At 39.5% G+C, this 26,669-nt stretch overlaps 1 protein-coding gene and 1 pseudogene across 2 annotated transcripts in view; one reads left to right on the forward strand and one right to left on the reverse strand.

The window, feature by feature from the left end:
- Positions 1 to 26,669, reverse strand: part of DIP2B (disco interacting protein 2 homolog B) — a 230,131-nt gene that overhangs the window by 47,336 nt on the left and 156,126 nt on the right. The window contains exons 5-16 of one of the 2 annotated variants that reach the window (XM_069584350.1): positions 23,831 to 24,043; positions 21,059 to 21,211; positions 20,521 to 20,640; positions 14,785 to 14,982; positions 13,277 to 13,368; positions 11,258 to 11,368; positions 9,590 to 9,713; positions 8,871 to 8,980; positions 5,274 to 5,376; positions 4,057 to 4,121; positions 1,195 to 1,288; positions 598 to 717 (exon numbers count right to left, since the gene is read on the reverse strand). In XM_069584350.1, coding sequence (XP_069440451.1) covers positions 598 to 717; positions 1,195 to 1,288; positions 4,057 to 4,121; positions 5,274 to 5,376; positions 8,871 to 8,980; positions 9,590 to 9,713; positions 11,258 to 11,368; positions 13,277 to 13,368; positions 14,785 to 14,982; positions 20,521 to 20,640; positions 21,059 to 21,211; positions 23,831 to 24,043 — 1,503 coding nt within the window. Of the gene's footprint in view, positions 1 to 597; positions 718 to 1,194; positions 1,289 to 4,056; positions 4,122 to 5,273; positions 5,377 to 8,870; positions 8,981 to 9,589; positions 9,714 to 11,257; positions 11,369 to 13,276; positions 13,369 to 14,784; positions 14,983 to 20,517; positions 20,641 to 21,058; positions 21,212 to 23,830; positions 24,044 to 26,669 lie in introns of both variants that reach the window. The other variant, XM_069584351.1, reaches the window with a different exon arrangement.
- Positions 2,153 to 2,555, forward strand: LOC138437321 (ATP synthase subunit g, mitochondrial pseudogene; annotated as a pseudogene).

Genomic DNA, 26,669 nt, shown 5'->3' on the forward strand with positions numbered 1-26,669 from the left:
CCCCTCATTGCTCTTTTTAGTTACATGACAGAGAAAGGATCTAAGTGAGTGAGAACAGAGTGCTTTTAAAAGCTTATAGATCCATCAAATGATGAATGACTACATGAAATGTAATATATCTATACAAAGGAATATTATATGGCAGCATAAAGGAATAAAGTCCAGACATAGGAGACAACATGGAGGGACCTTGAAAATATGCTAAGCGCAAGGAGTTGGTCAGAAAAAACCACATATAGCATGACTACATTTATGTGAAATGTCCAGAATAGGTAAATATATAGAGACAAGAAGTAGATTAGCAGTTGCCTGGGGCCAAGGGACAGAGGATGGGAAATGGGAAAGGATGACGAATGGGTATGGGGTTTCTTTTGGGGATGGTGATGTTCTAAACTCAGGTCAATGGTGATAGTGTTATAACTCTATGAACATGCTAAAACCACTGAACTGTACTTTAAATGGGTGAGTTTCATGATATGTGAACTCTCTCTCAATACAGATGTTTAAAAACAAAAAAACTGCTTATGGAAAGGGGACGAAAACCTCAACCTACCAAAGGAAAGGCTACTCCCAGACAGACACTCCAGAAATACTCACAGGGATTAGCTCCATCCGTCACAATCAGCATCCGGAGGGAACTCAAGCTCACATCTCTTTGGTCCCGATGAGCCATCATAGCCCAGTGCAGGTCTCGGCATTTCACTAAAGCCACCTTGGCTATAAATGCAAAAGGGGTAAAGTTAACACACATGTGCTAACTTTGGTAGATATTAATATGCTACAGTAAAAACATTTTCATTTATTTTAGGAATCATGAACTGCACTTAAGAGAAAATAAGAAAGGTCTCAAAGAAATGGTGCCAGGTGCTCCGAGGTGGCAGTGACTGATGGACACGTGACTACCTTGCTCACAGAGACCTATGGATAGGCCTCGTTATCCAAGCTGAGGAAGGATCGAGCACCAGAGCATCCAGTAACTCTAACTCAGGCCCAGACTCACACACAGTCATCTCAGTTCTTCAGAAAGGACACCAACCGAGATGAACTAGACAACATATCTAATCTTAGAGTAACCAAATTCTAAAATCTGTTAAGGTACCAAGGCAGAGAAGTATGTCTCTAGAAGACCAACTTGAAAAGCCCTGAAATCTCAAACAGTCACATAATTAAAGCTTAGATGCTATGTGTAACTACCTTTGTGAGCATGTACTCTTTGGACCCAAGAGAGAGGGCAAGTCTTCATAACAGAGTAGGGTACACTAATTGTATGCATCTTATTCATTACATTCTGAAAAGCAAAGAAAGATAAAAGTAATCAATATCTAATACACACTTAGCATTTTAAAACTGAATTGATACTCTGTTAACAATTTTAACCATATAATACTCAAACACTAATGCTCTTTGAAAAAAATCTAAAATATTAACTATAAGGTTGAAGCCTCCTTTGCTACCTATTCTCAAATCTGATTCCCTCCTCTCCTCCTCAGAGATAATCATTGTTAAGAATCTGCCATGAATCCTTCCATTCCTTTTTATAGGTATCTATATGTATATTCTTCCCCATAGAAATATAAAAGTATTTTTAACATGAAAGGCATCATACTATACATGTATCTGCCACTTGCCTTTTTTTCACTTACACTGTGTTAGAGCTAAATCTACGCCTATTTGTGTAAGTGTTAGTTGCTCAGTCTTGTCTGACTCTGTGACCCCATGGACTGTAGCCTGCCAGGCTCCTCCGTCCATGGGATTCTCTAGGCAAGAATACTGGAGTGGGTTCTCATTTCCTTCTCCAGGAGGTCTTCCCAACCCAGCGATCAAATCTGGGTCTCTTACATTGCAAGCAGATTCTTTACCATCTGAGCCATGAGGGAAGCCCGAAACATAATGAAATTGATCTATATCAGTGTAAGAGATCTATATATTTTTTTAACCCACTGCATAATATTCCATAGTATGACTATACCAAGTTTACTTAGGTATTTCTCTGTTGTCGACAAACTTTTTGCAATCACAAACAACGTTTCAAGGAACATATTTATACTCATTTCCCTAGCACGTGGGCAAGTGTTTCTCTAGGGTAGGTACAGAAAAGTTGTACCACTGAGTCACAGGATGCATGCTTTTAAACTGAACAGACAGCAGGCGGGTGACATTCAGCCGGCCAGTCGGGGTGATGGGCTCTCCGTCCTAGGACCATGGCCCAGTTTGTCTGTAACCTCGCGGAGAAGGCCCCGGCGCTGGTCAACGCTGCTGTGACTTACTCGAAGCCTCGATTGGCCATGTTTTGGTACTATGCCAAGGTTGAGCTGGTTCCTCCAACCCCTGCTGAGATCCCTACAGCAATTCAGAGCTTGAAAAAAATTATCAACAGTGCTAAAACTGGTAGCTTCAAACAGCTCACTGTTAAGGAAGCTCTACTGAATGGTTTGGTGGCCACTGAGGTGTGGATGTGGTTTTATGTTGGCGAGATCATAGGCAAGCGTGGCATCACTGGCTATGATGTTTGAAGACCAATTTTTAACATGTGGTTATATTTGCTTTATTATTCAAGTGTTCTTGGATCATGTGTGAACAGACTGCTATTTGAATAAAATAAGACAATGTGTCAGAAAATAAATAAATAAATAAATAAACTGAACAGACAACTGCCAAACTGCCCTCCAACCCTCTAAGTGCCTTCCTTCAACATGCTTATGCAAGCATAAGCACATATTACATACCACAAAGGGCTGGGTCTTCCAAAGCAAGAAATCAAAGTTTACTTGTCACTTACAGGAGATCCTGCCTAGACCTGTTAGGTGTTTGGGTAGATAAAACTGAACAATCTGAGACGGTCATTCAATTTGGTGTTTCTCCTGCTGAACACACCCAGGACTCCCGTCCCCAAAGAGATCCAGCCTGACAGAGTAACTAAATCTTGGTACTTAGACTGGCCATTCTGTGCAGTGGTCCAAAGATACCAAAATACCACTGCAAACTTCTTTTTCCTCCCTTCCCCAAGTTTCCAGCTATGGTGACAAACCTGGATTTCAGGGGAAGAATGGTGTTTATAACTAATTCTTCACACATGTCCCTATCTTGCTCTGTGTATCACAGAGAGAAGATTCTAACTCCTCACAAGGGTTTCTTAAGTTTTGATTGGGAAAAAAAAAAAAAAAGGGAATGGGAAGGACTTCAGAGAAGAGCTAGAAAGCATGTATGGCTCAAGGAATAAGGCTTTTACTAATCTGAGGGATCCTGGGAGAAAAGGGAAACACTCTTCTTCCCTGGGCTTCATCTCCCACTCTTTCTTAGTCTCCTACAATGTGTGAGGAAGTTGGACAAGATACTCTCAAAGGTCCTGAGGGTCCTGTATCTCTCCTCTCTTCCTTCCTAATCAAAACGCTCCATAAGAAACTTTTCCCACTTGGAATGCCTCCCCCCTCCCAAAAATCTCCATATGACTCTATCTTACTCATTTCTCAGTCCAATTCAACTGCTACCTCTTGCATAAAAATTGAGGCCAGAGCTGGGAGGAAGTCACCTTTTTCTAACTCCCTTGGCACCGTACCTGTTCCTCTGCTATGGAAAGGAGCCTGATCTACCTTGTTTACAATATTCTTTCATTGCAACACGGACTCATTCAAGCATTCTGTCCAATAGAAAGTTAGATATTATTAACCACAGCTTCAAAGTTCTAGATATATTTAGGTAATTTGTTCTTCAGAAAAGAGAAGAGGTTCTTTGAAAAACATATAGTCACGGATAGAATATTTCAAGCTTTGAGCTATCATAGTAGATATTTTAAAAAATTTTGGAACCTAAGTTCCACTATATACTATTACGTGAAGGGTATGACCAATCACACCAAGGAGAAAAAACAGAATTACATTCTCCTTAAAAAAAAAAAAATTTACCATTCATAACACAAAACTAAATTCTCCTGGAAAATACTACTGATCTTTTGGAAGCTTAAACTTCATACAGACACCACGAGATGCTGTGGTTACACAGTACACACAGTGATCTGAATCATAAGTACAACGAAGCTCTTGATTCTGTGTAGCTTACCGCAAACATGCCATGCCACAGCCCAGCATCCTTCTTAAAGTCTAGAACATTCACTACTGTTTCTCCTGCAACAGACAAAAAAAAAAAAAACAGGAAAAAAACATAAGGAAATTAGCTTAAGTAGCAAAATTCTGTCACTTGCCTCTGTTAAACAACCGACTTGGTACTTTTAAAAAAACACTAAAAGCTCTCAGGATCTTCTGATCACGAGGGTCCCCTCAAACTGGCTGGGGAAGTGATCACAGGGTGACGTGGTCACAGATGACACAATGAATTTGGAATTCCTTGACTTAGGCACTGTCTTTGAGATAATTTTTTCCTAATTATATAAGGATCACATGTTTGTTTCACAAGCATATGTAGAAAATTATACTTCCTAGAGAAAATAAAAAATGGTGGTATATGTATAAATCTATATCTCATATCTACATACATGCACATATGCTTCTAAGCTTATATACTTGTATAGAGATAGATAACTGACAACAAAATTGGCATATACTGCTCTGTATCTGATTTGTTTGCACTTAATAATATACTGAAACAATCTTTAAGAACCTGAGTTTTGAAACCTCAGATTATAACCCAGCATATGAATATATGATAATTCAATCAACTCCTTTTGATATTTTGATTGATTTTATTACATATATATACTTTTTAACCAAACAAGAATGTGGCTGTATAATGCTGCCATAAGGAGCACATATTAACTTGTTTCATTCTACGAAAAAATAAAAAAAACACTAAAAGAATTAATATTGTGAAGAACCTTCTAAGGGAAATCGTCCTTATGCAATATCTAACAACACATCTAAAGTCCAACAATCCAGAATACTTTTTATGTTTTAATCTGTGCTTTTTGGTAGCAGAATTTCTTTGATTCTAACTCCAAACTTACAGCTGGTGACAGCTCTATACGCATGGGGAGATGAAGGTACCTGACATTCCACAGCTAATAAGCACATGGACTTAATTAGCTCTCTATTTCTGCACTCCAGAAATCATTCTTTACATATTTGGGTTGCCCAGAATTTTCGTTCCTTTAAATTACAGCATATTTGTGAAAAAGAAGAAAGCAAAAGCGAGCCAAGAATGTGTCTTAGAACATTTTCCTCTGAATGCGGTCATTAACTGGAGTCCAGTCACCGGGCAGAGGGCTCGCAGTCACAGAGGTCTGAGCTCACAGTGCAGCCAGTCACGGGGTGAAGTCTGACCTTCAGAATAATTGCAGGCCTGGGACAGAGCTTGGCAGTGAGACAGCATTGCAAGGCGGGACACTGTAACTCCCATTACACTCCCTTCTTTGCTTGTTTTATACTAGGAGAGAAAAAACCACAGAAAACAAAAACACAAGAAACAATAAAATGGGTTATTTCAAATGACAAAACTAGAATGAAACCCAGAAAAACCATGACAATGGGCTGAATTTAACACTTCATATAAATATCTGAAGCTGGGCAACTGGGCCCCAAACTTCAATCACACAAAGATAGGACTAGAGAATGACAAAGCTCAACAAAAGTGAAAAATTCTTCAAAGTTTAACTAGTTAATCAGTTAATCCGTGTGAAGCGGCTGCTAACGAAGCTGAAACAAACAAGTGACTCAGGCTGCATTAACAGAGCACAGCATCAAATACACGGCAAGCACAGCAAGCAGAGCCAAAGGTGCGTTAGTCTATCAGCAGCTCCTGGCGGGGAGGGGAGACTGGGAGACGGCCCATTCACGCCTCCAGACCAATCAGCTGTAATTTCACTTTTACTTCGAAGCTGCTTGATACCTCCTCAAGTTGCTTTTTACCAGGATCAGTCACTTTTCATTTTATTGTTAAATCAAAAGCACATATTGCACACTTCACTGTATCTGACCTTTCTGTAATTTCTGACACCTTTCTTGACACTTTCTCCTTTCTCGGTTTTTGTGATACTCCTCTTTCCTGTTCAACATTCTCTCCCGTCCCTTCACTCTCTCTGCTCATCCTTTGAATGCTGGCATTCCCTGAAAGTCCTGTTCTTCCTCCTCTTTTTTCACTTAAAAAAATTTTTATTTATGTATTTTCGGCTGCACTGGGTCTTTGTTGCTGTGCACTGGCTTACTCTAGTTGCAGAGAGTGCGAGTTACTCTCCTGTTGCAGAGCGCAGGCTCTAGGCACACGGGCTTCAGTGGTGGCAGCACGCAGGCTCAGCAGTTGCGGCATGCGGGCTCAGCAGTTGCAGCTTTGGGCTTTAAAGCACAGGCTCAGTAGTTGTGGCATATGGGTTTAGATGTTCAACAGCCTGTGGAATCTTCTCAGACCAGGGATTGAACCCAGGGTCCCTGCATTGGCAAGCAGACGCTCATCCACTGTATCACCAGGGAAGTCCTCTTTTCACTTCTATCCATCAGGGTACCACACTCCTGATGACTCTCAATTCTCCATCTCCAGCTCAGACCTCTTTTCCAGAGATTCAGACTTGGAGGGTCAACTCTTCACCGTGACTGACCCATAGTCCCTTGAAACCCAATGTAACCAACACCACCTCTCCACCCATGAAAACTTTTCTTGTCATCACTTTAAAAAAAAATTATTTTAATATATTTATTAGGCTATACTAGTATAAGCTGCAGGACACGGGCTCTTCAATCTTTGCTGTGACACATGGAATCTCTAGTTGTGGCATGAGAACTCTTAGCTGCGGCACGCACTGGGAGAGTGGAATCTTAGCCACCAGACCAGCAAGGAAGTCCCTCTTGCTGTACTTTCTATCTTAGTGAAGGATGCCATCATCTCTCCAGTTGCCCAAGTCAGAAACCTGCGTGTCTTTCTTGCCTCCTCCCTCTCCAGAGTCAGTCATTAAGTCCTGCCTCTGCTATTTCCTTACTGCATCTCAGCTCCATCCATCTGCTTTTCTCCATCCCCATCTCCGTGAACTTGGGTTCACCTGGATAACTGTCAAAGCTCCTCATTTCCTATCTTAACCCCACCAAACAGATACATCTTTTAACCACATATTTATTCTTACCACTCTTGTGCTGACAATACTTTGATAGCTTCCTATTACCCACAGGACACTTGAAACTCACTAGCAATGTCCTATGGATAATAAGAGGATTCCAGTGAAAACTGCAAGTTCATGCAGAACAGCAGAAGCCTGGAAATGTACAGGACAGTAGTTCTACATGCTCAGAGAGCTAAGCAGCAGCCACATAACAGAGGGCTCTTCACCTTTTACAAAGAACCAATAAAGAAGCCTGAAAAGGAGTGGTCAGTGAGTAGTCAGGGAAGCCACTGAACAGTTTTAAGGAGGACGATGGGATGAACCATGTCATCACTGAGAGATAATATGGATTGAGAGCTGACTGCTAGATTTAGTATTTTAATTGCCTATTTACTTGTCTGCCATTTAAATATACTCATATCCCTTTCATCTCTAAAAGCAATCCTTCTTCCATCCAACATCAGCACGTTACCTCTTAAAGTTACCGCCCACTCTCTTCCCTTTTCTTTTTTTAAATTTTCTTGGCTACACTGCATGACATATGGGATCTTAGTGCCTTGACCAGGGATCAAACCTGCCCTTGCATTGGAAACACAGAATCTTAACCACTGGACAGTCAGGGAAGCCCCTCTCTTCCCTTTTATGCAAAAGTTGTTTAATCACGTCTGACTCTTTGTGACCCCATAGACTACAGAGTCCATGGAATTCTCCAGGCCAGAATACTAGAGTAGGTAGCCTTTCCCTTCTCCAGGGGATCTTTCCAACCCAGGGATCGAACCCAGGTCTGCCACATTGTGGGTGGATTCTTTAACAGCTGCGCTCACAAGGGAAGCCCAAGAATACTGGAATGGGTAGCCTATCCCTTCTCCAGTGGATCTTCCCAACCCAGAAATCAAACCGGGGTCTCCTACATTGCAGGTGGATTCTTTACCAACTGAGCTATCAAGGAAGCCAGGGCTCAAGGTTGGGGGGATTTTTTCCCAAAATCTTTTTTTTTAAATAATTTATGGATGTTTATTCATTTATTTAGCAAAGTTGTTGAACATTTACTAACATTGTCTCAAGCAAAATTCAGAGTACTTGAGGGCACAGCTTTTAGAGTGCAACAGATGGGAATTTGAGTTCCAGCTCTGTCATTCGAGTCAAAGTTTTTAGACAACCGTTTGGTTGGTGACTGAAGTTAGTTGAAGTCTTAGTCTTCTTAGCTACTAAGCAGGTTTACTAACAGCATCCCCGCCCCCCCCCCCCCCCCGCCAACCTCACAGGGTACTTGGGAGGATTGACTGAGATACTGCATTTAAAGCACTTGGCCTGGTGCCTGGTATGCAGTAGGACTTAATCCCTCAACTGGATTATGTCATCAATCAATCACGCAACCACAATAACCTTCAGTACCAAACGCTCCAGCCATCTGTTTCTTCTTGCTCTTCATCTGTTAAATTTGTTCTTTTCAAGCACAGCTATTTTTCCTCCTCATTTCTTCAGTCTCTCACTGCCCCCCTCACCCCTACCACTCCCATCCCCAAAGCAGCAAAGAAATACCTCTGCCAGTAAATCATTTATTAAACCTCTGAACTTCTCAAAGTCTTCTGTAACTTTCTTACATGACAAGGGTCAATTTCTTTGTTGTCTTTCTCATGAATAGGTAGTTATGCTCAAAATAATTGGGATAGAAGGGCCACTGGAAAGCATCTTATGGGGCAAAAGATGGCAATCTAACAAACCAAGGGGACCTACTAACATTAAAACTGCAAAAAGTTAGTTTTAAATTTTATGGGACCTCAACCAAAGCCAAAGGAAAAGCCAAAATGTACGTCCCAGAATTGGGACTTACCTCAATGTATGCTGGCTCTGTGCCAGCAGGTGAGATGAGGGGCTGCCAGTCCTTAGGTGGCTTTGAAAGGTACTTGGAATCTGTTACAACCCATTTGAGCCGGGGCCAACCTAAACCAAACCCAAAATAAAAATTGAATTGCCTAAGCCATCAGAAAAGGAATTCACAATGAATTGGTCATTTTAAATATCAAGAGATCAAATCAAGATCATTTATAACCAAGAAAATACCTCATTTCGTGTTTAGTGATAAATCATCAGACATTTATACCTTCTTTCAAAAGCACAATCGTTCCACACGCTAACACCAGGCCTTGACATTACCTCAACAACTGGGAGGTCCATTTGGCAGTGGAAGTCCACTGAGGTTAGTGGTCTATCCTCTGTCTCTACATGTAGCATTTAGTTTTAGTGAACAGAGTGGTAGCTTTTCCAACCATCAGCATAAAGGTTAAGAGTGTGGGCTATGGATTCAGACAGATTTGGGTTCAAATCGCTGCTCTGCCATATATTAGCTGTGACTTTGGGCAAGTTACTTAACCTCTCTGTGTCTCAGTTTCCTCACCTGTAAAATGGGGATAATAATGGTACCTACTTCATAAGACTGTGAGAATTAAATAAGAAAATATGTTAAATACTTAGCTACTAGTAAATTAAAACACTAATTAAAGCACTCAGCATTAGTTTTTAACTGATAATTCAGGTGCAAATATCACCAACCTTTAAATTGTACGATTTCTCCATTCTGAGTTTTTGGCAGTCCCTTTAGACAGACCTCACTGGTAAGAGCTAAGGCAACACCACAGCTTCCCAGCAAGAAGCCAATCTGCTGCCCCCCAGCATCCTGTGGAGAGAAGATAATGAACATGGTAGGCAGGGGAGTGAGCGTGAGCACACCCAAGCCCAAATCTGACACTCAGTGACACTCTGGCACTTGTGCAATACATTCATGAAATCCCCCTGATATCTGGCAACTGTCAAAATCCAGTGACAATATGTTCCTCCAAATAACTGCTACAGCACAATGATTTCCTGAGTGCAAACCATGTCGTATTAATCTGACACTGCTAACGATGAATTCCACCAGCCAAATGTGGCAGTTTTACTCAAAGGTCAGCAATGCTCCTCTTCTAAATTAATCTCAGGAAATGAAATAAAAGTGAACATGGTTAAGTTGTCCTGACCTAGCCATAACCCCAAATCCAAAAGGAAAGCAATTCAGGTCAGAACTAAATAATGTAAATGGACACCAAATGTCCAAATTTACAATGAAAGTAAATGGACAATTATACCCAAGTTCATATACTTCTATTCTATTTTAAATGAGGTAGATTTAAGCCTTATAACAGCAGCAGAGAAACAAAACCAAAAGACACAGCCTAAAGCATTTCTATTAAAATGTCATCTTAAAAATATCATTATGAAACCACATAAACACTGCCAACTTAATAATTTAAGAACAACCCTATGATTTCCTGACCAATCTAAAAATACTTCCTTCTATCAACCAGAGTTTCAGGGATGCTACTCATTTTGTTTTTTATTCCTTTCAGAAAAAAAATTTTTTTCTTGTAAATCTACAGTTTCCACCATATTTGTCTTCACCAGCAACTCTCAATAATAAACTGCATGAGAAAATTAGAGTCAAACAGCTCATGGAGAAATCACTTGGTTAAACTTTGACATTTGCTACATATGCTTCATTTTAGTAGGGCTAATGTGTTGCCAAAGTAAATTCTATATCCCAGAGTAGTAACACAACATCACTGTATCACACTTGGACTTAATAGAAATCTTAGATGTTAAGGAAAATGCTCTTATGGAAAGACTCCACCTACTATAAATGTGGATTACTTACAGTCTCTGAAGCAAGGGTGGGACTTTCTATAACAGCTAATTATTGAAAAGTCAAGTATGTCCCCATAATTTTTAAGTGGTATATATATATGATATAGAAAAATTCTATCTTAGTTGAAAATAGGTTATTTTCATGAAACTTGAAAATATTCATAAATAAATTTTCCACAACTTCTGTTTTTAGAAAGTGAAGTGAAGTACTTAGGAAAATGGTCAAACTGTTTGAAGTGTTCTGTGGTGTGTGCTTAGACGCTCAGTCATGTCTGACTCTTTGGGACCCCATGGACTGTAGCCCGCCAGTCCATGGGACTCTCCAGGCAAGAATACTGGGGTAGGTTGCCATGCCCTCCTCCACGGAATCTTCCCAACCCAGAGGCTGAACCCAGGTCTCCTGCATTGCAGGCAGATTCTTGACTGTTTGAGCAACCAGGGAAGCCCCTTTAAGTGTTGTAACTGAGTCAACTGATCCAAGAACCTAGATGCCAGACATGTTACATCAGGCTACATTCCTCTTAAATTAAGCAGTGTTACCTTTCGGGTAAGAGGTACCTCTATCGGCACTGGAATCACTTCTGCCAGGAGACACCCGTAAAAAGCCACCATGAACATGACTGGATCATTGTTGGGGTAAACCAGGGCTACCTAAAAGGCATAATGACATTCAATAACAGAGGAATAAAAGCAGACTAATGCTTTCAATGTCTCTAAGTAGTACACTTATATATGACATTTATCATGAAGACAATAAGCCAAACTATTTAATAGCCTAAAGAAAATAAAGTTATTGAGAAGGATGCACAAATCTAAAAGGATCTCTGTCATTCCCACGATTATACATGGCACAATTTAGAGACTCTAATGTAATTTATCATCACCACCATAAGAAATTTTTCACTTAATTCTATTGGTGATTTAGCAATAAACAACACACCTTAAGCAGTAAGTTAATTACTTACAAAACCTAAGGTAATTTACTTCAGTGCAGGGCTAAAGCAATAAAATAAATGTGATGAATCTCTCTAGAGAGATGAGCATATTAAAGAATAAGTCTTATTTCTCTCAGAGATGAACCTACAAGAATGAAACCTTAAGGCAAACCTAAGGTTTCTTTTTTTTTTTGGCCACTCCGTTGTGTCTGACCCTTGGAGACCATATGGACTGCAGCCTGCCAGGCTCCTCTGTCCATGAAATTCTCCAGGCAATGATACTGGAGCGGGTAGCCATTCCCTTCTCTATGAGATCTTCCCGAACCAGGAATCAAACCTGGGTCTCTCGTATTGCAGGCAGATTCTTTACCATCTGAGCCACCAGGGAATTCCCAAATACTTTTTAACAAATTCACTGCATTAAATCCTTACTAATTAAACCAACAATGCACGTGTTCTACCAAGAAGGCATTTGGGAATTTAAGCATCACTGGTAGAAACCTTTATGAATATAAAGTTAATTCACTTAAAAAAGGTAAACAGTGAAACCTCCATAATATGTTCAGACCTGTGATCTCACCTGTAATGCATCACAGGGACAAATGACTCTCCCTAATTTCCCCAAGAGATGCAAAAAGACAGAAGTCATGATCATTGCAGAGCTTGTTACTTGGTTTGGATACTCAAAGATTAACATCTGAAACTTAATTATAACATTGGACCCCTGTCTTCCCTTCTCTCACTTTCAAATTCTCTTAACTTACTCCCAAGGTAAGTTTCATTGTGAACCTTCCAGAATTCTAAAAAAAAAATACTAACTCCAAAAGACATTTTAACAACCCATTTCCTTTCTGCACACAAGCATCCATGTCGTTAGGAAGACACGAAACTACCTTCTTAGGGTTCAGTGAAGATTATGAAATGCTCCCATGTCACACTTACAGGCGAAAGTCTACTTTAGCTGCCCTTTGCCACGACGCAGAATTTTTAAAAGGCTAGTTTAGAAGATTCTGTAATCACGAGTCTACTAAGAAGAATTCTGCTGTGTATGCGTTGGGTGTTTTATTCTACAACTCCCAGTGAAAAGTAATGCTTGATGATTGGAAATACTTTTATTTAGAAAGTGCAAAAAACCTCTAATTATTAAATAAAACTTAATGTCACCTTCATTAAAGAAAAAATGATGTAAATTTGCTCCTCCTTAGAAGTAACATAACTCTCATTCCCTGTCTACATAAAACTCCAGAAAACTTGTTTTTAAAGTTTTATGGGGCATTTTTCAAAGAAAAATATCAAAGAGTAACCTTGACTGCTACTGTTGTTGTCCAAATATTGAAATATTTATTTACAGAAAGATTTAGGTTTCTCTTTCTTTTCACTAGTACCTTAAAACAGTATACTGATTAGGAGCTACACAGAAAGAGACATGTGACTATTTTTCAAAATATAAATGCAAGAATTATAACCAGGGTTGGAACCAAATGATTTTCAATTTCTAAGAATAACAGTTACATAAATTGTGCTGTTGTACATTTTAAAAAGTCCAGAATGTGTATGCTAGAAAACAATAAAACATCACCCACCCGCCCCCCCGCCAAAACAAAAAAACAAAAAAACACATTACCCTATCTCCAGGTTTTAATACAGGCTCATTTTTGGTCCCCAGTTTATTAAGGAGTGTATAGGCCAACTTTAAACTTCTGCTCCACAACTTTCCTGGAAAAAGAAAAGAAAATAATCATGCAGAAAAACACAGGCCTACTTTAATAAGAAGGCACTCAGTTCACTAGCATAATGAATAAGGTACCCGTCACCGGCAAATGATACATTAGACAAGCATCACCCTCTACACACAGAGAGGCCTTCCCCATAAAAACTGCTTTCCATTCACTCTAATTTAGGAAAGCCAGTCTTATCTGCAAGCAAGAAGGAAACCACCAAAAGCTCACTCTAGAAAATATTCCATATTCTTCTCTGATGTAATCTATCTGTAGAATAATTTGATGCAAGCTGATCACACTTAAAAGGAAGGAAACAATTTTTTATCACAAGACTGAAAATCAGAAGACCACTTCTTTCTGAGCCTTTTCTGAAGAACCACTTACATATATGGTATTGAATACTTGAAGTAACTGCAAAGCAGAAGTATGACTCAAATGACTGAGTATTCCATACCACTATATTTCAGTGAAAACAGACAAAATGGAAATTATGTGAAACATGCGGATATAGTCACAGATGTTAAATAAACATGTAAAAATCCCACTGCTTTCTTAAAGGGTATATGGATGAGATTAATGTACAGCTCGCTAAAAATGTTAGGGAGGAAAGTCTATTCTTTCCCTTTTCTTGCTCCTTTTCCCAATCACCTTAGAAATTCTTACTTTAGATTATAAAGAAATTGAAAGAGAAATCATTTTACTTTGCACAGGTATGTTGGTTTTATACACAACTCATTCAGAGGGGCATCAAAGGTGAAAACTCATGTCAATCTGTACAATTCTTTAAATAAAACCATTTTTCTTCTCTAAAATAGTCTATATGGAGGTCTGTGGACAATGTACACCACTTTAGAAGGGAAAAAGGAGTCTGTCTGAAGAAACTAGAACAAAATTGCACAACCCAGGTTGAATCCATTCTTGTTAATTAAGAGAAAATGTAATAAAAATATTTTAAAAATTTATAGAACAAAACAAAATGGAAAAGTACTAATACTTTGATCATTATAGAAGCCTGTGCCTATTATGCGCAAGTGGCAGGATGAAGTAAATGACAAAGATGTGAAAAGTAATCAACTTCAATTTTTAGATAAAACTGATTTTTACCATACACCATTAATTCTGCCCAAATGTCTTCCTAAAATCCTCTCCTGGTATTTAAACATCAGTGGATCTACAAAGTCTCTTTCTTCTTTTAAGTAATAGCTGCTTACAACAGTCACTTTTTAACAAAAGACAATATTTGGCAATAACTATACTTAGGAGCTTAGGATCCCACTGAAATAGTTCAAAAGATCTCCTGAAGTACCACAGTGACCAGTAACTGCTAGATAGCAAGATTAAAAAAAAACATTACCTATGATAATCTGAAGAGCTATTAGGAGAAAAGGAAGCTGGACTCATGTAAACTCACCATAAGTAAGAGTGTAAACTGGCTTCCCCGTTACATCCAGTGCGGTCAGACAGGGGCATTTTGCCTGAGTAGTGCCCCAGCGCTGCAGGGCAGACTCCAGAGCAGAGGGCCAGTTACAGATGACTCCCAGTGGTTCTCCCTTCACGGGGGTCATCTGCCGTCCCTCAGGCTTGGGTTGGTTAGGGTCTGGCTGAGGTACTGTACCAAAAAAACACCCCAACAGGTTATATGAACATCAGATCTGAAGTACAAATACCAGCTAACATAAGTGAGGTCTCTAATCTTAAAATATTTCCCTTTCCCTTTTTCTGGCTTAAACTCACTCTAAGAAAAGAAAGGACATTGTTAGAAATAGTAATTCACAAACTGGACCTTAATTCATTTTCCCACATAACCGTAAAACCGTATTTAATATATTTTATGCAACAAATTCTGACCCTGACAAAGCAAATCCCCGAACATACAAAAAAGCACAAACCATAAATTCGCATTTAGTACTTTTACAATTCTTAGTAAATTTTTTTTTGTTGTTTTTATTTTTAGTAAACTTGTTTTAAAATCTTTAGTTTGTGTCTAATGTTAGAAAGCCAGGTTCTCCCTTACCAGGTTATATTTAATGAAAAATGACGGAACTGTGAGTCAGGAAACCCAAGCTTACATTCACTTTTTACTACTGTGACCTTGGGCAAAAGGAGTTACCTCAGCCTCCTTTTTCGTCATCGGTAAAACGCAAAGATAGTAACAGGTATACAATAGGGACCTACTGGAATCAGGAAGACAAGGGGCATGAATGACAATGTTCCTTCCATGTCTCTAGACCTCTGCGCACATCTCCTATGGCCAACCCTTGGCCTCTTGGTGAATGTGCACACATCCTTTAGGATATACCTTCCCTGGGAAGCTGCCCGGCTTAGTTCTTCCACACTTCACGTGAGTGCACTCTTATTAAAGCACTGAGGATACTGAAGGGCTTCTATTACTCTAGAGGGTTTTCTCCCTCTAAGACTGAGAGTTCCTGGGGAGAAGACATGGTTCTCATTCTTCTTATTGCCTTTAGTGCCTAATATATAATGGTTGCTTAATCGCTGTTAACTAAATTGAATGGAACTTGGGGGAGAAAAGAGAAAAGCACTAGGCAATTCCCTGGTGGTCCAGTGGTTAGGACTCAGTGCTTGCACCCCAGGGTGGGAGAAATAAGATCTCATGCAGTGGGGCCAAAAAAAAAAATATTTAAAGCAGTAGATTTATAATAGGGTAAATTCCAGAAACTAGAGGTGAGTAATACTTCATACTTTTTCACAGAGACAAAACTAAAGTCCTCTTAATCTTTTACAATAAACAAGTATTGCTTGAACTTAAAAAAAAAATCCTGTATTCTCATAGCAGGAAGGATAATTTACCTATGGAACAAAAAGTTAAGTGTTCACTGAATGTCAACTCTGTACGTAAGATGTGATAAACACTGAGAAGATAAATGCTGCACGTAACATTCTTTGAACAAACATTGCTTCTAATAATGTCAAGTACAAGCAGTACAGAGCCACACCCTCTAGGAGCATCCAGCGGGTAGTGGGGCAGCACACTCGCACACAGAGCAAAGCACACACGGGCAGTGCATGACAGAAATGAAGAGAAAGGGCAGAAGAGGACCACGCCTCCTAGCTTAGAGGAAGAGGGCGCCCACCTGCAGGAGGTAACGCCTGGGCTGAGTCTTAAAGGAAGAGTAGGGATTAGCCAGGTGAACAGGGGATGAGAGAAGGAGCACAGAAGAGAGAACGGATGGAATGACCACCAAGTATTAGAAGGGCAAACGAAATATGAAATGAGATGCATGTTAAAGCTCAACTGAATGACAGATTTGGGAAAACTTAAAACGTCTTCACTCATTTTTCTACTGATACAAAATTAACAGTTTCACTTTCCAACTCACCACCCTAGGTAAATAACGTTTGCATAGTCCCAGACCCTAAACCACCTACCTATAAAAATAAACACGGGTGATTCTAAATAAATAGTTTTGTTTTTACAGACAACGTGTATATATGGTAAGCATAGTTCTGGTCATAAAAGTCTATACATTATTGCCATCCATTAGGCCTCACTGCAGACCCTGGGGCATACTCTTCCAGACTTCCAAAGACATACAGGTATTTTTCTCTTCCAAAGATAATTGTCATTCAAATGAAAAATCATTGCCTATTTAACACTAGTGGGAAGCTGTTAGCTCTATTTGGCCAATGAATGTTGCTCAAGTATGATTCCTGTTAGACTTTGACTTTCATTTGCCTTTGAAAACACAGTACTAAAAAGACTGAGAGGGTGATTACTGGCATAGACACTTGAAAATTCAGTTCATCAAGAAAGATGGCCATAGTTCAGTGAGTTCAGTGACTCCAAAAGAAAGAGAAATTCACCTTAAGCTCATACATCACGTTGCTTGGTGCTTCCTGCTGCACCAAAAGGGCTAAGACTGGGTTGTCTACTAACATGCTTCAGTTCAGTTCAGTCGCTCAGTCGTGTCCAACTCTTTGCAACCCCATGAATCGCAGCACACCAGGCCTCCCTGTCCATCACCAACTCCCGGAGTTCACTCAGACTCACGTCCATCGAGTCAGTGATGCCATCCAGCCATCTCATCCTCTGTCGTCCCCTTCTCCTCCTGCCCCCAATTCCTCCCAGCATCAAAGTCTTTTCCAATGAGTCAACTCTTCGCATGAGGTGGCCAAAGTACTGGAGTTTCAGCTTTAGCATCATTCCTTCCAAAGAAATCCCAGGGCTGATCTCCTTCAGAATGGACTGGCTGGATCTCTTTGCAGTCCAAGGGACCCTCAAGAGTCTTCTCCAACACTACAGTTCAAAAGCACCAATTCTTCGTCGCTCAGCTTTCTTCACAGTCCAACTCTCACATCCATACATGACCACTGGAAAACCATAGCCTTGACTAGATGGACCTTTGTTGGCAAAGTCATGTCTCTGCTTTTCAATATGCTATCTAGGTTGGTCATAACTTTCCTTCCAAGGAATAAGCGTCTTTTAATTTCATGGCTGCAATCACCATCTGCAGCGATTTTGGAGCCCCTCAAAATAAAGTCTGACACTGTTTCCACTGTTTCCCCATCTATTTCCCATGAAATGATGGGACCAGATGCCATGATCTTTGGTTTTCTGAATACTGAGCTTTAAGCCAACTTTTTTACTCTCCTCTTTCACTTTCATCAAGAGGCTCTTTAGTTCTTCTTCACTTTCTGCCATAAGGGTGGTGTCATCTGCCTATCTGAGGTTATTGATATTTCTCCTGGCAATCTTGATTCCAGCTTGTGCTTCTCCCAGCCCAGCGTTTCTCATGATGCACTCTGCATAGAAGTTAAATAAGCAGGGTGACAGTATACAGCCTTGACGTACTCCTTTTCCTATATGGAAACAGTCTGTTGTTCCATGCCCAGTTCTAACTGCTGCTTCCTGACCGGCATTAGGTTTCTCAAGAGGCAGGTCAGGTGGTCTGGTATTCCCATCTCTTTCAGAATTTTCCACAGTTTATCGTGATCCACACAGTCAAAGGCTTTGGCATAGTCAATAAAGCAGAAATAGATGTTTTTCTGGAACTATCTTGCTTTTTCCATGATCCAGCGGATGTTGGCAATTTGATCTCTGGTTCCTCTGCCTTTTCTAAAACTAGCTTGAACATCTGGAAGTTCACATACTGCTGAAGCCTGGCTTGGAGAATTTTGAGCATTACTTTTCTAGCGTGTGAGATGAGTGCAACTGTGTGGTAGTTCGAGCATTCTTTGGCATTGCCTTTCTTTGGGATGGGAATGAAAACTGACCTTTCCCAGTCCTATGGCCATCACTGAGTTTTCCAGATTTGCTGGTATATTGACTGTAGCACTTTCATCTTTCAAGATTTGAAAGAGCTCAACTGGAATTCCATCACCTCCACTAGCTTTGTTTATAGTGATGCTTTCTAAGGCCCACTTGACTTTACATTCCAGGATGTCTGGCTCTAGGTGAGTGATCATACCATCATGATTATCTTGGTCATGAAGATCTTTTTTGTACAGTTTTCTGTGTATTCTTGCCACCTCTTCTTAATATCTTCTGCTTCTGTTAGGTCCATACCATTTCTGTCCTTTATCAAGCCCATCTTTGCATGAAATGTTCCCTTGGTATCTCTAATTTTTTTGAAGAGATCTCTAGTCTTTCCCATGCTGTTGTTTTCCTCTATTTCTTTGCATTGATCACTGAGGAAGGCTTTCTTATCTCTCCTTGCTATTCTTTGGAACTCTGCATTCAGGTGCTTATATCTTTTCTTTTCTCCTTTGCTTTTGGCTTCTCTTCTTTTCACAGCTATTTGTAAGGCCTCCTCAGACAGCCATGTTGCTTTTTCGCATTTCTTTTCCATGGGGACGGTCTTGATTCCTCTCTCCTGTACAATGTCACGAACCTCCGTCCATAGTTCATCAGGCACTCTATCTATCAGATCTGGTCCTTTAAATCTATTTCTTAATTCCACTGTATAATCATAAGGGATTTGATTTAGGTCATACCTGAATAGTCTAGTGGTTTTCCCTACTTTCTTCAATTTCAGTCTGAATTTGGCAATAAGGAGTTCATGATCTGAGCCACAGTCAGCTCCTAGTCTTGTTTTTGCTGACTGTATAGAGCTTCTCCATCTTTGGTTGCAAAGAATATAATCAATCTGATTTCAGTGCTGACCATCTGGTGATGTCCACGTGTAGGGTCTTCTCTTGTGTTGCTGGAAGAGGGTGTTTGCTATGACCAGTGTGTTTTTTTGGCAAAACTCTATTAATCTTTGCCCTGCTTCATTCCATATTCCAAGGCCAAATTTGCCCATTACTCCAGGTGTTTCTCTAACATGCTTAGTTTCATTAAAGTCTGATGCGATCAAAGTCTGTTCTTCATATCAGGACATAAAAATGGACTGCAAAGCTACCAAGGCTCAGTTCTTCAGACAAAGGCTTTTTTTAGATAGATCTATCCATCACCCACCTTTAATAACTATTAATATCAAATGGCCACCTTCTATGCCCCCAGATAGTCCTTTCCCAATCCTTCTATTAAATTCTAGATTCATTTTATCCCTAAATATTTTTTAAATTGTTGGGTGAATAAATCACTCTTATCACTTTGCTTTCCCCAACCATACAGATGAGACCGATTTCTTCCTTTCTCCAAGTTGCCAGTACCAGTTGATACATACTTATTGACTAAACTCAATTTTCGACTGTAGTGTCTGTTTTGTCTAAACTGGAAACAACATGAAGGAAGTACCTATATTTTCAAGAAGCTTTTCAACCATCCACCATGTTAAAACAGATCTATATATGTGCTGACTGACTGACTTAACAAAAATGGTTGAGTTATACATATTTTAAAAAAAAATGGGCAAACTTTTGAGGATGAAGGTGACACTATTCTAAGATAATGACAAATGTAAGTAATTTTTAAAATTATGTGCTTGTTCCTAATTTTAAAAAACTTATTTCTAAGGATAATTCTGTGTTCCATAGTTATCTCCTTGTCCTTCCCTTCTCTCCCTCTATTTTTCATCTGAGATTTAAAATATAAATGATCATAAGGAAAAAAAAGATCAGAAAACTATGAACTCTTCAACCAAAAATGACGCCTTATCCATCCATAAATCCTATAATATCTACATGCAGTGACTGTTTACAAAATTTCTAAGGAATATACGTGGTTTGGTATTATTACCACTACCTTCCACAATTTCTTCAGAATCATCCACAAAAAATTCTTTTAAGGGAGGCCTTTTGGGTCGTTTCAGAGTGTTGAGAAGCTGCTGGATTTTTGTGGATACTCTGCTATTGACAGGAACACCTATAGGGAAAAAAACGGTTAAGTTACAATTAACTAATTTAGGAATATTTCACTTCCTCAATTCTCTTAGGAGCTTTCATTTTTAATGATGTTTGGCCTTTGTTCACAGTCTCATTCTATTTCAGCTGGGCTAAATAGGTATAAATACATACAGAATAATTTTTATGACAAGAGTAAAAATATGGTGCTATTATTAATACTGTTTAAAGATTCCATCTAACCTCCCTTTTCTCTCCTAGCATTCTTTTCTTGTTCCATACTTTTTGTTCAGACTATCTTTGAAAAGAGAGAGCTGAAATGACTTATGTGAGTAGGTCACAAGTACTGCCACTGGCTGGACATTAGACACTGCTGTTTATAATTTGAATTTTTTCAGTTTAACTAATATGCCATATTTAACTACCAAACAGCTGCCTACCATCAGCTGTATCCATAAGGCTGGACCTGTTGGATCCTTTGTGCATGCCTTTAACTATCCCCGAGGGGGGTAGATCAATATTTGCTGGGCGTATTGAGGAAGATGATGACGAAGAGGTAGTTGTAGTGACGTCAGGGGGAGCAGAGAAATTCTCTAAGAGGGGAGAAAACAAAATTTAAAAGTTATATTATGTTAGCAGTAAGAATAAGAATCTTTAAGTCTTTTTTGTTGCTGCTGTTTGTTTTTTAACAAGACAGAAAACCACTCAAAGGGGCACTAGTTCTAATTTTACTAGCAAGATATAATGAGACGAACAGGGTAAGTCAGGGCATATCAGCTTTCTAAAATTACTACTTTTGAGAACCTGAGCAGGCTTAGTAAGATCAAATCACATATCAAATATTTCTCAAACTCACTCTTTTCTACACAGAAAGTCTGGTAGAAATCTAATGTTATAAAAATAACCACAATAAAATAAAAATTGCTGGTGACTTCAAAATGAAACCAAAGTCAATATGATCATTACAGCTACTAATATTTTAGACTCTGAGCATTTCTTCATGTTTATGGTAGTTTATCTGTGTCGCTTCACTCATTGAGACAGAAACTGTGTCTTGGAAGTGAGTCAGATTGCTCAAGTCTCAGATGAAGAAAACCAGATAAAATCCATTTTTAATTTCTGCAAAACAACCCATATGTAACTTGAATCTACTTGGAAGATAAGGTTCTTCCCTATTCTAAGCATGATTAAACACTGCTGCTTTATTCTGCTTCATGTAGGGATTCTTACTATAAAGAAATAATGATATAGTTGGAAGAGAGCCATTGAACAGGGAAGTGTTACCAAAAAATTAGAAGAAGAAAAAGAAAATTAGAGGAAGCAAAATGTAGAGTTCACAAGAATAATGAAAAGCCACTCAAAACTATGAACAAGGAAAAAAGCATAATATAAACAATTTCTAAAATTATTTTGGGATTTAGGTTTCCAGGCCCCAAAAGTCTATACTTACTGGCTTAATACTTTTTAAAGTTTTGAATACTTTGCACAAGTATACTGCAGTATAGCCTTCTGTAGGATGATGCAGTAACAAAGCACTAAAAATAGACATTTTTACCTGACCCAGCAATTCCACTTACAGGAATTCATCCTAGGAGGAAATAATCAAACGAATGCACAAAGCTGTGTGTGTGTGAGGATATTCATTTCAGTTTTCATACAGCAAAAAACTAGATACTACTTAAATGTCCAAAATAGGGAAATGGCTAAAATAAACCATGGCAGAGCCATACAGTGGCATATTTTGAAACCATGAAGACAAAAGTGTGATTCTATATTAACGATATAAAAGATTTCTGCTTTAAAAGCAGACATGTCTGCTAATAAAAGCAGGTTCTATTTAGTACCATTTCATTTCTGTAAAAACAAAACCAGAGCCTTACCTTATGCAAATAAAGTCTAGGATCTACATGAAAGTGATAATATTGAAGTGTTCTACATAAGTGGGGCTGTAGCTTATTTTTCCTTTTATCTGTATTTTCAAATTTTTCCTTTGGAAACATGAGGTACTTATTAACTTCTGTTAGAGCAAACATCCAAAAGGCAATAATGTTGGATAAAATGGTTCCTGTGAGTTCCTGAACTTTTCACAGAGTAGAAGCAATATGAGATATGGTCAGGTGAAATCATCTTGTTAAGAAAAATTGAGATAAAAGTTAACTGAGTACCAGGAAACTATTTTTCACAAGTGAAACTACTCTTTTAGACAATGTGGATATAAAACCTGACTCTGCTATGGCTCTGTTGCCGACCCTCCCAATAGGAGAACAGTTGAGTCTGCTTATCTGTAGCTGCTTTGCGGGGAGGGGGTGTCAGTCAATTAAGAGCACGGGCCAAGCCATCGGCTGCTGATCCTGACCTTTTAATGTGGGCAAGCATGACCTTAAGGTAGCTATTTTCTTTAAAAATTACAGGCTTGAATCAAAAGGTTTCCAAGTTTTTCCTTTTCAGAAATCACTTAATAAACATAAAGTGGTACAGGAAGGTCACTGACAAAAAATTAAGACATCAAAATGCAAATGGATTGTCAAGAAAAAAGGAATAGTATCACAGGCACATGGATGTTTATATATATTGCTTCATGCTGTGTGTACCAACTAATTAAGCAAAGGCAGAGACCTGAGCTTTATCTGCGGATGTCACAGACGCTTAGAACACACATACACACACAAACATAAAGCTAAGTCAAGCAGAAGCGCTGACCGACGTTCTCAGCCCGCACACTTCTGTTATTGCAATAGTACAGCAGCAAGGACCATAAATCCAGTCTTTATGCTACAGACAAAAGAGTCTCACGGGTACTGTCTTAATTCCAAATTTTCTCAGGTTTAGTTTTTTTTTTTGAGAGAGAGACTGTAGGCAACAATCCTGGGAAAAAATCTAAGATGTTGTATCTTTGGACACTTTTTCCTTGATGGAATATTATCCAGTAGGGATAAAGCACAGTAAGACTGGTGTTACATCTTGCAGCTTGAGTATTGCTTATGGAAATATCTATGGCTTCAGGTGGGCAATACCATCGCCAATAAAGCAGACATCCTCTATCGTTCCAAACGTGCTGCTTGTGTTTCTTTCTCTGCCTCATTGTTTGTCATGTTCATTTTGACACTATTTTTTTTAGGCCACCCTGAAAAAACCTAACGCAAATCATAAACTATTTCCTGGCTACTGGGAGCCAAATGGAACATAATTTCTTGGGGAGATTCAGCTCCTACCTATTCGAGTATTGGCAAATACATCAGCTAGAGACCCACTGGTTCCTTTGACCTCTCCATGGGACAGCGTGGAAGATGCAGATGAAGAAGTGGACGATCCCTGAATTGACCGGTTGATCCAGGACTCAGCATTCTGTAAGCTCTGTTGCAAGGCAGCAGAGAGCGCAGCTTGGCGTCTCAGAGAGCCCTCATCCTCAGAGGCCGAAGACGTGTCTGTGTGGAATTAGAAAAACAGAAGTTCTCGATCCTGCCTAGAACACAGACCTTCCAGATCTTTCCCAATGAGCACACATTCAACTTTCACAGCAGCAAAACATTTTATGTAAAGTTTCTTGAGAATCTCAAGGAAAGGCTTATGAACCAAAGTTTGCAAAAATAAAACAGCTAAAATCTAGAGGTTATTTTCAGCTCTTTTGAAAAACCCATTTTTGAACAGTTAAACTTCATTCACTGTTTTTGTTGTGGTTGTTGCAGTTGCTTTGTGTTTTTGGTTCTGGGCTTAATCAGTATCTAAATATTCTGGCTTATCTCCTTATGCTCAAATAATGCTGACGTGCTTCTATTATCTTCTTCAGTGCCTTTGTTAGAGAACATTGTGATGGGCTGCTACCCTGATTTTCACAAGTACTTATTAATTAGTGTCTACTTAAAAGGAAATGATCTTGATGGCAAATATAAAAATCTTATTTCTGGTAACAACTAAAGTGCCAAACAGTGAACTAGATTTTAGGGAACTGACTACTGTGGAATAAGAAACTGCTCTGCCCAGCAGCAGTCATGGTTTTGGTGGGAAAGCTAGCTGGTCACAGGGCACTGGGGAGCTCTCCAAACAAGACTGGAGAGGCCACAGAGCTACTTCTCTCCTTGGTCCCAGAGAACTGTGAGGAATGCACTGGTGCCTGCATTTAGACTGGCTCTGACTTTCTAAATTAGAAAAGTATGCAGAAAAAATAAAAAGAGAAAAGTTCAACCAAATATAGGACAGCTAAGGGAAGCAGAAGTCAGGAATTTATTCCAGCGCTCTAAGCATATGTCGGCATACATGTTACAGCAGCATTTGGTCTGATGTCAGATAAACCCTCCTAAATGATTTTGAGGGTTACAATTTATGGCTCGTGCACTGAATTTCATTCAATTAAAAAAAATTTAATATTCTGTGGTTAGTCCTGCTGAACTCTTTCCTCTAACTCAAGTGAAATTGCAGGTCCATGTTCTACTTCAGTTTAGAGAGCCAGAGAGATAACTAACAGAGCTAGAACACGGCTATCTCCTGACAACAGAAATTTGAAGAACAAAAGACTGATTTAATATAGAAGTCAAATTGTGAGGATCTGAAGTAAGAAAGTTAAAATAATGACTATATCCTTTCTTCCTGCTCTCAAACTACCCCTAGTTTATTATTTCACATTGAAGGAGATCTGAGGCCCAAGACTTATTATTATTTTACAGTGTACTACTTAACTATGTAATATGTGCTGGGAACTATCAGTTCTGGCAGTTTTGAGATGTATGAATTCTTATGAGACAGTAAATGCCTTAAGAAAGCTTACCACCTAGTACAGAAGACACACAACTCCTCAGATTATTTCATATGGATGTAACAGATGCCAAGAAATGGGGTGAGCAAAGGGTTTCACAGGAGGAACCCCAATCTCAGCCAGGGATTGGAATACTTCTATGCAAATCATGTGGACTTCGAGGAGACAAGAGCAAAAAAGAGGCTGGAGAGGTAAACTGTGACCAGACTCCAAAGGGCTAAAGTGATGAGGTTCTTTAGAAAACATTTTTTTGCATAATCTTAAAGAAAAATGTTCAACTGTACCTTGGGAGGCAGAGATTTCTGTCTTTGCAAACATGCTTTAAAAACAGCATCTATGGGAGGGATGGGGCAGGTGAATCTGACCCTTAGAATAAAGTAGTTTTGGGTGATACATCACAGGGTCCCACAACCTCCACTGTATTCACGGAGTGTCTTTACTGCACCATTTATTTTAATCTGTGTAAGTCTAAAATCAGAATAACTCAATTTTTAAAAGATATTAAAAACAGTATTTTCATGATTAGGTTTGTGGAAAATCGGCTTCATTATGTTTCTATATTGGATCAATTATGTAATTAGGTATATTGTTTCAATTCAATTACCTCATTTGCCTGCTACTCCTCCTTAGAGTGTTTAGTGACTGTAACTGTGGGGAGGCTTGCTGCTGCTGCTAAGTTGCTTCAGCCGTGTCCGACTCTGTGCGACCCCAGAGATGGCAGCCCACGAGGCTCCCCTGTCCCTGGGATTCACCAGGCAAGAATACTGGAGTGGGTTGCCATTTCCTTCTCCAATGCGTGAAAGTGAAAAGTGAAAGTGAAGTCGCTCAGTCGTGTCCGACTCTTAGTGACTTCATGGACTGCAGCCCACCAGGCTCCTCCGTCCATGGGATTTTCCAGGCAAGAGTACTGGAGTGGGGTGCCATTGCCTTCTCTGTGGGGAGGCTTAGTGCAGTGGAAAAAACATGGCTTTGGTGTCCTTGCATCTGAACTCTGGGGCCACCGTTTATAAGCTATGTAGGGGACAAAGTTGCCCATCTGAGAAGGCTGTTTGCTTATTTATCTATTTAATAAATACTCTAAGGATTACACTAGTTGGCAGGAATAGAATGGTAAGCAAGAAGACACAGTCCCCACTCTAACAGGACTTAGAGTCTTAAAGAAGTTCAGGGTTGGTGCCCAAGGAAGTGAGAGCTCAACCAAGGTGAGAAGGGTTAAGTAGGAATTATTTATGAGAGGCACAGAGGTGGGGACAGAGGGGAGTCAGGTGAGCAACCTGGGAGGCAACGGGGAACAAAGCACA

This window comes from Ovis canadensis, chromosome 3 (assembly GCF_042477335.2).
Source record: "Ovis canadensis isolate MfBH-ARS-UI-01 breed Bighorn chromosome 3, ARS-UI_OviCan_v2, whole genome shotgun sequence".
NCBI lineage: Eukaryota > Metazoa > Chordata > Mammalia > Artiodactyla > Bovidae > Ovis > Ovis canadensis.